We start from the raw sequence: 12752 nt of genomic DNA, 5'->3' as shown, positions 1-12752 counted from the left end.
ATGAGAATGCCTCTGGGGGCTTTGGGAGCAGCTCCTGGGTTATCCATGTCTCCCAAGGCCCTGGTCCTTCTGGGAACAGGGGACCGAGGCACAGAGAACGCGTGAGGACAAGGGCCAGCCGCCTGGAAGGCAGACCAAAGCCTCCCAGCGCCAAAGGACACACCCCTGGCCTCCCCAGAGACGCAGTTTCTCCCCATTATTCTTCCCTTCCACTGAGAGGTGCTGGGGCCGGGGGAGGGGGCACCAGACCAAGAGTTACTGGGGGTTAGCATCCTCTTCCTCACAGTCCTCAGTGCTATGGGGGGCTCGGTCCTGCCAGGGGAGACGGCAGGGGTGGGTGGGGGTGTTGATGAGTCCCTGACAGGCACAAACCACTCGGAGAGCAGGTCCAGCCACTTGGCGAGGCCCCAGGAGATCGGTCTCAGCAAATCCACTTCGATGAGAGAAAATCAGTTGCGCTTTGTTTATTTGATGTTTATGCCAGCACCTTTAGGGAGGGTTGGGGACAGACACAAGCCCAGATGCAGTGAACTAGTGAACGGGCTGGAGGGACCAGCACCTGAGGTGGAAGCTACACCCACCTGGCAGGGCCTGGGGGCACCCGGTGCCAGGAGGGCGTTCTGAGACAGAGCAGTGACCGGGTGGCCCATCCCCAAAGCGGCCTAGCGCCTGCGGGGGAGGGGAGATGGAGGGCAGCCCACACAAACCGGGCTGGGGGTCCGGGGGGGTCGGAGGGAGCACCTGGACTGGACCCCCACAGAGAGGGAGCCCGCGGCCCCTCCCTCCTGCCCCATCTCCTGGGCCTGGATGACGTCTCTCTAAATCTAAATTTACCTTATTATCAAGTTTTAGCCTCCCTTCCATTTTATGCCCCTAATTTATTAATCCTGGATCCCCAAAACACAATAAAGCTGAAGCTCCAGGGAGTTTATTTATATCCCTGAACATGATTTTTATGCCTTTTTATCTAAAACTTCATTTGATTTTTATCGCCCTCCTCACTCACAAGGGTCGGGCTGCAGCCACTTGAACAGATGAGCTTCCGCAGGCCCAGCCTGGTCCCGGCGGCCGCCCAGGTGAGGGGCTGCGGGCCTGGGGCACTCGCCTCTCAGAGCCCATTCTGTCCCCTCACCCCCGCTCCTCCCTTCCTGTCTAGGTCCCTTTCCAGCCCATGCTGTAAAGATAGTCTAGAACTTTCTGTGAAGATGGGGGAGCCTCTAGGGCAGCTGTTCTCAACCTGTGGGTCACGACCCCTTTGGTGGTCCAATGACCCTTTCACAGGGGTTGCCTAAGACCATCCTGCATATCAGATATTGACATGACGATTCGTAACAGTGGCAACATGACAGTTATGAAGTAGCAACGAAAGTAATTTTATGGTTGGGTCACAACCTGAGGAACGTATTTAAAGGGCCAGAAGGTTGAGAACCACTGCTCTAGGGTGAGAACTGAGAGTGCCTTTCCATGGTGCACCCCACAGTGTTTCTCCGGGTTTCTCCCCACTCCTCACCCAGACCCAGGGCCCCTGGGGGGTGCCTCCTCCTTCCCTTCCTTCCCCCCGACTAGAGCCCACCTGTCCTCCTGCCCACCAACCCCCATCTGGAGGGTCTCCTTGGCCGCCTCTGCTTGCCAAGGGTGCTCCACCCCTGTGAACCCCTCCTCTGAGCTCCCACGGATGTAGGTGTCCAGGGCTCTCCTGTCTGCAGGGCCCAAAGTGGGTGCACACGTGTCCTGGGCTGCCAGGTGCTGCCCTGGACTCTTGGCGCTCTCCCTGGCACAGTGCGCGCCTGGGAGGGGGGAGAGTTGCCAACCTTGTGAAGTTTGCTGTCCCCCCACCCCATGGGTTTCTCTCTGCCCTCAAGTCCTCCACTCTGAGGACCCCACCTCCACAGCCCACTGGGCCACCTGACCCGGCTGCCCCTCCACTGTGTGCACCAGACCTTCTGCCCAGGAGGCGGGGGGATGCCTGTGGGTCAGACTCCACACTAACAGATGGCACCTTGGGCCTCTGAGCCCCCGCTCCCACACCTGCAGAGAGGGGCTCATGCCACCTCCTCCAGGATTGCAGGGGTCCAGCCTCCCACCCCACCTCCCGGGTCACCTGCAGCACCCAGCACAGGGGACAGTTGATTACTTGGCCAAAAGCCCAACTTGATGACACAGAGGATCCGGCCACCAGGGTGTCAGGCCAGGGGGAGCCCATCTCCCATGAGGAAGTCCCCAAGGTCCTAGAGAATGAATCTTTGGGAGCCTGCCCACCCCGGCCCAGGGGAACCTCCCACGAAAGTGCAGTGTTCAGGGACTGTTTCCAGGGGAGGGTCTGGCCCCACTGGGGAGCCTGAGCTGGGCCCAGGCTGGCATCTGCCGGCGTGACCCATGGGTCTCGGGGCGGGGCCCTGGCCGGCCCCCTTGCTGTCTGGCGCGGTGCCCTGGTGCCGCAGGGCCTCGCTGCTCTGGGAGATGCCACCACAGATTGTCTGTGAGAGAGGCCGGTGGACACCCGGTCAATGACGATCTAATATGCCGGATCTCCCCTGTCACCCAGCCCCGGAGGCTGCATCAGGCTGTAATCCGTTTAGCTCAAACTAATTTCAAAGCAATTCACTATTTAACAAGTTCTGAGGCCCAGTCTTCGCAGGCAGCATGTGAATGGAATCATTTGGTCTAATCTTAGATTAATGTGGACCAGGTCCTTCAGTGAGGCAGTCCCAGGAGCAGCCCAGGACTCATCCATCCCTCGTCGACAAAGGCAGGCCCAGCAGGCCTGAGCTCAGCCATCGCAAGGAGCCAGGGCTTTGGGCCCAACAGGGGTGGGCTGGAGTCTCCTCACCTCTTCCAACCATGTGACCTGGGGCAGACTGCTCGCCCGTTCGCCTTGGTCTTCCCGAGGGTGCCTCTGTGCGGGGTGGATGTAGAGTAGAGACGAGAGGCAAGAAAAACTCCACACCATCCCCATTGTCCCCACAGATCTTCCCAGCGCCCGCAGACCTGTCTCGGCGTTCTGGGTGCCTGCTTGGACCTACTTCCGCACCGAGTAGCAGCTGGTAGAGGGAGATCGGGAAGGTGCTGGAGGGTTCTCTCTCCCATCTGCTTCCCCTGAGGATGTCAGAACTGTGGCACCAGAGGAACCACATTTCACCCCAACCCAGGAGCCCTGCAGCTCTGCCCGCTCAGGTGCCTCCCGCCCCACCAAGAGTTCTGGGGTTCACAGCCAGGCCGGGGAGAGTCCCGCCCGGCGCTGTCATCTCAAATCTGGAAGAGAGACACTTTCTTGCCTCCCGGGTCACACTGGATCGATGGGCTCTTGCTCCCCACCACCTACAGACAGCCCAGCTGGGTGGGGGAGATACAGCGAGGGCAGAAGGACAGGGGGAGCTGTGGGGCCAGACCCGCAGTTCTAACCCTGTGCCTGCCCTTGTCCTTGAACTCTACAAGCTTCCCGTCCTCCTTCCAGGAAATCCCCCTCCGTGTGCAGAGTCAGGCTGTTTGGATTTGTTTTGTATGTTGTCTGGGGAGACCGGAGACCACTGGACCAGTGGACAAGGACAGAGCCATAAAAATCACAAGGCCGTTGCTTCAAATGCAAGGCCATCTGCCAGCTGCTCGTCATGGGTCCCATGGGGGGCCCTGCAGAACAGTCTGCGGCTTCACGGACTCAGCCACCCCATGTCGTCCGCACGGAGGACTTGGATGGGAACGCTGGGAAGAGGCTGGCAGCCGTGCCCAGACCATGCTCTGTGCTGAAGTTGCCCTTCTTGTCCACCTGGCCTGGTCTTACCCTCCTGCTGTCCACCTGGCCTGGTCCTTTCCTCCCGTCGTCCACCTGGCCTGGTCTTACCCTCCCATTGTCCACCTCATCACAAACATCACTGCCCTTTGGGTGACTTTGTTGACCTTCAACATGGAAAAGGGAACTCTTCCCTCCTTGGGCTCCATCACACCCTCCAGGGCCCCTTGGGCTTGGCGTTGGGCTGTTTGGATCTGTTTTGTGTGTTGCCTGGGGAGACCGGAGACGGTGGGGGCCAGGCACTGAGGCTGGCACGGAGCAGCCTGCAGTCAAAGCTCGTTGACAGGAAACCCACTTCCACGGCCTCCTCCTCCGTCTGAGCCAGCCCTGCCCAGCCCGGGTGGTTCTTTCAGAGGGCATGGCTCTCGCTGCCTCCTCTCATGCTGGGATATTCTGAATGAACCGCCGCTGCCCCTCCACCACTTCAGAGCAGCCTTAAATCATCACCTTCTCGGTGGATTTTTCTCTCTCCTCTGTTATCTCCTTTTCCTCCGTCACCTTTATGCCAGAACACATTTTTTAAAACTATTCATCTTTGTCACGCATACATCAGATTTAAGTGTGAGCTAAGCCGGGCACCTAAAAATCTATTTGCACGCTGATTGCCTTTGTGCCGACGGTCACCTCCCCAGTGGGGAGAGGTGAGAGCAGTGGAGGGCGGGAGGCACTGGGAGCCGTGGCGGGTACTGGAGGACTGAGGGAGCCAGAGGGCCGAGGTGGGGAGCTACCCCCACAAGTTTCCTGGTGCTCTCAGCCCCCGGCTATAGCTGTTTGTGGAGGAGGTAGCAGTGGGACTCTCCTAAGAGGATTATGGGTGGGGATTTGATGTAAGCGCCCCGTCTGAGGACACAGCAGGCATTATCCCTGCATTAGAGGAGGCTTTTTGGGGAGAAGGGGGAGCTGAGGAGTGAGCTTTCACTCAGGAGACTCAGGGAGACACTCACTGACTGACTCAGGCTGGCCCAGCCTTCGAACTCCCAGCTCCCCACAGTGCAGCCCCTCCCAGAGTCCCAACCTCCAAAAGCCGTCTCCCCCCAACCCTGGCTTCCCCAGATCTCAGCCTCTGGGGTCCAGGCTCCACAGGTCTCAGCCACACAGCTCTAAACTGTACCTCTCCCCTGCTCTTGCTCTCCAGGGTCTCCACATCAGTAGTACCTCCCATGATGAGGGGGTGTCCTGTGGTGAGGGGGTGTCCCATGATGAGGGGGTGTCCCGTAGTGAGGGGGTGTCCCATGATGAGGGGGTGTCTGTGGTGAAGGAGTATCCCATGGTGATGAGGTGTCCCATGGTGATGGGGTGTCCCATGGTGAGGGGGTGTCCCATGGTGAGGGGGTGTCCCATGGTGAGGGGGTGTCCCATGGTGAAGGGGTGTCCTGTGGTGAGGGCGTGTCCCATGATGAGGGGTGTCCCGTAGTGAGGGGGGGTCCCATGGTGAGGGGGTGGCCCATGGTGAAGGGGTGTCCTGTGGTGAGGGCGTGTCCCATGATGAGGGGTGTCCCGTAGTGAGGGGGGGTCCCATGGTGAGGGGGTGGCCCATGGTGAAGGGGTGTCCTGTGGTGAGGGCGTGTCCCATGATGAGGGGTGTCCCGTAGTGAGGGGGGGTCCCATGATGAGGGGGTGTCTGTGGTGGAGGAGTATCCCATGGTGATGGGGTGTCCCATGGTGATGGGTGTCCCATGGTGATGGGGTGTCTCATGGTGATGAGTGTCCCATGGTGATGGATTTTCCCATGGTGATGGGGTGTCCCATGGTGATGGGGTGTCCCATGCCATACAGCACAGGAGCCACTCACTGCACGTGGCCATTGAGCACTCGGAACGTGCTAGTGTGACGGAGGGGCTGACGTTTCTGTTTTATTTCATTCTATCTGACTGGAATTATCTGAGCAGCCACACTGTCTCATGGCTTCCATGTTGGATGCCGTCTCTCTAGAAAGACCCACCAAGCAATACTGGGGATGTTCGTTCCGGAAATCCGAAATCCATGGAGTAAGGCGCTGGGCTCACACTCTCCCAGACATGGAAGGCGGTAGCAAGCCCTGACTCCGGGAGTCACTGCCTCCTGTGGGAGGGGCCCAGACACCAGGGGAAGCTCTCCCAGAGGAGAAGGCCTGCAGGGTCAGGGCATCGGGGGGCATCCCAGCCCTGCCGGCGCCTCCAGCTGCTGGACCCGCTCACTGGGCTGTTAGTCGTGAAGTGAAGGCGCTCGTCGATAGAGGAGGCCGCGCTCCGGTCTGTGCACTGCCGAGTGCTGGTGACTTCACACAGGCGTTCAGGGTGATGGAGCGGGGGACACGCGATCTGCTCGGAACCACGTGTGCTTGTTAAATGTGGTCTTGCGTTCCGCGTGCTTGGCTCCCGCCACTCCTTGCGGGGCATTCGGGACTGACCCCTGTGGGAATCAAGCAGTTTACTGAGCACCTGCTACGTGGGAACCGCGTGGGGAAATTCACTCCCTGATCTGAGGGTCAGGGGTTGGCCAACCCAAGGACCAGATCGCGCCACCTACCTGTGTAGAGAGCCTGTGAGCCAAGAATGGCTTAGAGTTTTTCATGGTTGGGGGGAGTCATAAGAAGAATGAATATTCACAACAAGTGAAAATGACGCACAATTCAAACTGCAGTGCCCACGAGTGAAGGTTTGTTGGGACGAAGCCGAGCCCATTCCTTCCCAGGCGGCTTGTACAACAGCCATGGGACTCACAGGAGTCTGCCATCTGGCCCGCCCAGACGGTCGGCAACGCCTAGGACAGGTGAGACAGGACTGGGGCCGCAGAAAGTTAAATGACAATGACAGTGTAATGATGAGCCGGAGGCAGAACCCACATCCCCATGACTGCCCCTGAGCCCTCCCACTGGCTGGTCAGGGCAGGCTCCCTGGAGGAGGAGGACCTGAGATGGACCCAGGCTGCGTGGCTCCCCCGGGTGTGCTCCCCCGGTGGTGGGCCCTGTGAGGAGACATGTGGAAGAAGCACAGGCCTGCCCAGGACAGGAAGTCAGCTGTTTCCTGGAGCCCAAGCCCAGAGTGGAAGGGTCGGCAGGAGGGCTGAGCATGTACCTGAGAGAGAGGGAGAAGCAGGGGGCACCAGACAGACGGAAAGATAATGGAGAACCAGCCGCGTCACATGGAGCCATTGAGAGCTGTGTCCCGTGTCCCGGCCATGAAGCCACGCCGCGGTGTGCCCTTCCTCAGCCCACGGAGGCGGGCGGCTGGCGGGCCCTGGCGGACCCTCTGGCACACACGGGATCCCGGCAGCTGAGTCTGTTGGGAGATGCGTGGCCCCTGCCCCCTTCGGGGATGAGACGCCCCTTTCGCTGTGGGAGTATGGATGTGGAGTGAAGGGAGCTCCTGTTTGCTGTTGGTTTCCCCTGAAATTCTCTTTCCTCTTTATTTAAGAAGAGAAAAACGCCCCATAGTGTCATAAAAGCAATTGTGAGTATTTAAGAAGAACTACAATCCTTCCTCGCTCAACTGCCATGTGAGAGGGAAGCTGTCAGGCCTCACTTCCCCAGCCGAGCGAGGCTGGCACTGCCTCCTCCTGCAGGCGCAGGCCCCCTGGGCTGCCTATAAATAGCCAGCTGCTTTCTCGGGTTCGGAGTACGCGCGCGCGCGCGCGCGCGCACACACACACACACACACACACACACACGGGACGCACGGCACGCCTCCCCGTACACCCCCCCACACGCGCGCAAACACACACACACACACACACACACACACACAGCTGCATCCCGCAGCCCCAGGCTGTGACTCCCCCTCCAACCACAGCCTGGCCCCCAAATGGAAAGCTCAGCCCAGGGAGCCCCCAGGGGACCCCGGAGCCTGATCAGAAAGCCCCGGGAGTTTGTACAACACAGATTGCTACAGACAAACTTGATTGCTTTTTTGATTAGTGGGTAAAGGGAATGGATTTGATACGCTGCCGCGAGAAATAGTGCGCAATTAATCCCCGGTTGGCGCGGTGATGACATTGTCATACGGGCTGGGAACGGCCGGAAGGCAGCCAAGTGAGGACGATGCTGACAGAGGGCGCCTGGGATCAGGGCAGGTCCTGGCCGTGGCTGGGAGTGGCGTGGTGAACGAGGGGGGAGAGGGCCAGGGGCGGGGGCACCCAGCAAGGCCGTGCCCTCCAAGCATTGCCAAGTCGATGCCCCCTGCTCTGTCCACCGGAAAGGCTGGGCTCGGCATTGCCTGGGTGGACGCCCACTGCCCACGATGCCCAGATGGTTCCAGCCCAGACCGAGCCCAGGTCTCTGCCATTTCCTGCATTCTGTGTGTCTCCCCTTGGGTATCTCCCGAGCCCCTCAAAGTCACCAGGTGAATATCTGGTCAGCCCCTCCCCTCCAGCCTGCTGCATCCCCCGCCCCCCACCCGGCTTCCTGCCCCAGTGAATGGCACCCCCTGGCCACAGGGTTGCCACAGGAGCTCTGAATCCCACATCAGATCCTGGCATCTTTCACTCCCCGCTGCCCCAGGTGAGGCCCAGCTCCTTGCTGTGGCTCCCTGGCCTTTTGTGATCTGACAGCCTTGACCCCCTGCCTGGCCTTCACCCCTCCCCCTCCCTTAGCCCCTCCCCCATTCACTTCCCACTCCAGTCCACCCAGCGTCCTCATCCTCACCGTAGCTCCTCTGGCCCAGTCTGCAGTCTCACCTCCGGCCCCACCTGCTTTCCTGCCATCCGCCCTTGGTCAACCCTGCTCATCGCTCAGCCCCCCAGCTCCTCTGACCCCTGTCCCAGCTGCTCTCCACCCTCAGCCACCCAGGGGACAGGAGGGGGCAGTGCCCATTTTACAGCCTGGACCCAGGAACCCTGCTGGTGAGCGGAGGTCTCCCACCCCAGACAGGCCCCTCCTCTCCGCACCCCCTCCCTGCTGCCTGCGCTCACCCGCAGACTCCCCGCAAGGACCCTTTGAGCAGCGAAGGCAGAGCCATTTCCCAGGATGCTTTCCTAGGGCGTGACTTCACGGCACCACAAGCAGAACCTATTCCCTGCCTCTTCCCTGTCTCCGGGCCTCCCCTGTGCCAGGCTGTGGAGCCGCGTGTCCTGGGTGAGCCACTGGGGAGAGCTCCCAGCCACCTCCCTCCTGGAGCTTCCAGCCCAGGACACGGCTCACGGCCCACGGCCCACAGCCCACACATGTGCTGAGCAGGGAATAGGGGGGCGGAGTCCTTCGGGGGCTCTGGGGAGCTTTCCCTTCCTCCCTCGATGCCTGTGACAGGGCTGGGGCTCCTGGGGGGGTCCCCTGCTAGCCCAGCTCCCCTCTCCTGTATTCCCAACATTGTGCTTCTCTGCTGTACAGGCCAGAGACGTGGTGGGAGCAACATCTAAAAATAGAGCAGCCGATTCTGCACCAGGCCCGAGGGTGCCTCTGGTTAAAATGCATGAGCCTTGATGTAGAAACAGCAATCTTTCTTTTCAACATCATCTGCCTATCAGATGGTTCTGGGCAGTTCTGGGGCGGGAGGGTGCCCGCGAGAGGGGGCAGGAGCGACTGGGGGGTGGGGAAGGGGAGGGCAGTGTGTGCCCTTTTGGTGCCCTGCACAGAGGGACACACAGTAGGTGCTTGGAAAATTCTGGAGATTCTTTCACTGGAGGTTCAAGGATGCTGCAGCGCAGCGGAAGGCAGCAAGTCTCGGGGGAGATGGTGCCGCAGATCAACCAGGTTCTCCCCAAGTTCAGGACAGCAGTGGGAAGGGGGGGCGCTGCGAACCTTCCAGAGGAAGGAACAGTGGGAAGGAAGGGGGAGCCTTTATCTCCAGGGGACAGGAGAGGCTTCCCTTGGCCATCGGTGTCTCCCATTTGGCTCGTTGCATGAGGACAAGACCTGGAACTGCCCCCGAGACCAGGCAGATTCGGGAGGAGAAGGGCCGGTTCACAGTGAGGCGGCTGCTGGTTCGGTGCAACCAAAGGCTCGCGGAAACAGATCCAAACGCGGACCTCCGTGGGCAGGAAGGAGTGTGTTATCAAAAATTAAAACTAAAAAAAAACAAAAGGCGGGGGAAAAAGTGTACCGAGAAGTCGGGAAAGAATATTGCCTTTTTAATAATAAATACATTCCGTGGGCAAGAATTGCAAGGGAATCGTTTAAATTAATTTCCGCTGTGTTTGTTTGGTGTGTACGGGGCGTACGTCCCAGCTGACAGCGATCTGTGGAAGTGCTAACATATTGGAAATCTGATTTCTTGCAGCCAGAATCCCGTAGTCTAAAGTGATTTCTCTTTCAGCCCTGCTAACCAGACAGGCAGGGCTCAGGCGGCTCCTCGGGGATCAGCTCCCACCTGGGGCTTTGGGGTGTAAAGGTGTCTGGTGGGGGCTCAGCAGACCTGGTGTGGGGTGGAGGGACGAGAGTGAGGCGAAGATGAGCAGTGGGAGGGAGGGCAGCGCTTGCCATCCTTCCCCAGGCGCTGCCTTCTCTTTCTGCACCCCCCCCATCTGGACCATGTGTCAGGGGAACCCCCACTGAGATGGGAGGGGAGCACTCCAGTTGGAACTGGAGGCTGAAGGCGAAGGCAGAATCCCTCCCACTCCCACTCTCAGGGTTCGGTGGCGAGAGGGCCTTGGCTGATGTGTCGTTCCCCACCCCTCTCCCACCTCTGCCAGCGAGCCAGCCCCACGGTGCGCAGTGCTGTGTGCCGTGTGCGGGCATCGCCCCTGAGCACAGCGTGTCAGCATCGACGTTTCAGCAATCACTCCATTCCCGGGTCTGTGTCCCTCCTCACAGCCACCGCACACACAGCCCCTGAACTTGAGTTCCCACCCACCTTATTCCTATATCCCACCTTATATCCAGCCTGGCTATGGCTGTTTCCTAAAACCAAAACCACCTGCAAAAGACGCTGGTTTGTGCTTAGAACAAACGAATCTGTGAATAAGCAAACTGTAAGTCAGAGCCAGAAATCCGGGGTGTAACAGGGGCCTCTCGGGTCTGGAGGTGAGACCTAGGGATGCGGCCTCCCTGCCTCACACCCCTGGGGCTCCTACCAGCCAGGTTGGCCCCGTCCGGTCTGACGCTCCTTGGCCAGGAAAGGTGTGGAGTGTGTGTGTTTGAATCGACTTTGTCACCTTTAGCCCCTCCCCGTCCACCAGGGCGCCTTGACCGAGGCTCTATGAATGAACTCCAGGGTAACCCAAGCCCCTAAAATCATAGGCATAACTCCAAGCCCCTAAAATTATAGGCAAAATTATCCATATGTGCCCTTCCCTGGCCCCTGGCCCCTGGCTTTTCTGGGTTCTCACATGCCTCCATGGCCCAAGAAAAGGTGAGCAGCCCAGCTGCGCATCAGGTCTGCTGGCTGGCACTCCCAGCTGTGCCGCTCAGACCTCCCACCCCTGGCTCTTGGTCCGGGACCCAGAAGCAGAGGCGCCTGCCCTCAGTCCCCCGGGCGCTGGCCCTGTCTGTAGCCCTTTCTCGCTCCTTCTCTGTTGTGCGTCTTCCTCTCTTCCTTCCCTTTTTCCAACTGAATTCTCGTTTTTCCTCTCTCCCTAGTGCTTGTACGGCTGCTATGTCCATTCTTCCATCATCCCCACCTTCCACCGGAGGTGCTACTGGCTCCTTCAGGTAGGTGGCCGGGACTCGGTGCTGCTTCCGTCTCTGGTGCTGGGAAGGGTCTGTGGAGGGACCGAGTGGGGGGCTCCTGCGTGCCGCGGCCCTGGCCAGCTTTCCCAGTGATGTCGGGGTGTGTGCTGAGGCCAGCTGTGCGGCTGGCCGGGTGCCGTGTGGGGTGCCAGGAAACGGAGAGAGCCCAGAGTGGGTAGTCTTCACCTGCCCCTGGGAGTAAGCCTCTGCGGGTGTTTCCGAGTGCCTTGGCTTCCTCTGGATGAGGACAGAAGGACAGAAGGACCGGGGAATGCCCGCCGGCTGTGAGCTGCACCTTCCTTTTATCTTGCGGGTCAGTGGTTGGCATGTGCGGAAAATCGGCTTCTGGGGGCACAGCAGTTGCAGTTGGATTGACTCAGATCGATTGGGAGGTTTGTTGGGAGAGGAGGTGCTCCTGGCTGGGAGTGTGGGGAAGGGGAAGGAGTTCTTTAATCCATTTGTGATGTCTGCCATGTAGCAGGATTAAAGAAGGGGTCCTTGATGCATAGGGTGGCCTGGCTGCCTGATCGCTGTCCATGGTGCTGGTGCACAGCCTGGCTGAGTCCGGCCTGGGTGCCGGCCTCTTCCAATTGGTGATCACAGCTGGTCCTCCTACCTGCTCGAAGCGGCTGCTGTGTGTGGGGGGAGGCCGGAGGGATGCCTTTGGGTCTGGGTCCTCAAAGCTTGGCCTCTGATTTGCAACTGCTGCCAGAACCCACCGTGGGTGGGCCTGGCACCATCACCCAAGCTCTTGCTCCAGGAGTTGCTGGCTCTAGTCTTTCCCGCGTGAGTCCACTGTCTATATCCGCTGTGGTTCAAGTTCACCAACCCCCAGGCCCCAGTGCTCTGGGGGGTCTGCCAGCCCGTGGGGTGTGGCATGTGGTCAGAGAGGACAGCCTCGGAGTGAAGGGGGGGCCCTGGCCCCAGGGCAGGTGGCCTGGAAGGTGTCCCAGGCTCAGAGGCGTCTTGGTGTGGACACCGAGGCTGCCCCGCCTCCAAGCCCTTTTGCCCTCGCCCCAGTTCCCGGAAACAATGGTCTGTGGTGGGACAAGGTCATTAGCGGGTGACGCCGAGGGGCTGATCTGCAGACACGGTTTCCCGACAACCTGCCCTTCGCCAGTCTCCCCGGTCTGTCTCCCTTGGTGGTGGCCCGGGAGCACCTGGCTTTCCAACTGCTCGGACCCGAGTTCCTGTGAGAAGGACCTTCAGTGGTCGTGGGATGATAGTTCCCTGTCTGGTTCGTAGGAATGGGCTCCACCATTTAGCACGTGGCTTTCTCCTGTGCCAGGGGTGGGGGGGACTGGGTTAGAGCCTGCCCGGCCTCCAGGCCACGCTCCGGCTGCAGACCCCTTCCCGGGCCTCCAGCCCCTGGTGGGTCCTGTGTGG

At 60.0% G+C, this 12752-nt stretch overlaps 1 protein-coding gene across 1 annotated transcript in view; it reads left to right on the top strand.

Moving 5' to 3' along the window:
• The window catches only part of CAMTA1 (calmodulin binding transcription activator 1), a 749204-nt gene that overhangs the window by 495685 nt on the left and 240767 nt on the right, over positions 1-12752 (top strand). The window contains exon 6 of the mRNA XM_006766821.2: positions 11277-11348. Within this exon, the coding sequence (XP_006766884.2) occupies positions 11277-11348 (72 nt within the window). The remainder of the gene's footprint in view (positions 1-11276; positions 11349-12752) is intronic.

Source organism: Myotis davidii, unplaced genomic scaffold, assembly GCF_000327345.1.
Source record: "Myotis davidii unplaced genomic scaffold, ASM32734v1 scaffold299, whole genome shotgun sequence".
Taxonomy (NCBI): Eukaryota; Metazoa; Chordata; class Mammalia; order Chiroptera; family Vespertilionidae; genus Myotis; species Myotis davidii.
The sequence above is the reverse complement of the archived record's forward strand: the minus strand, read 5'-3'. Positions and strand labels throughout refer to the sequence as shown.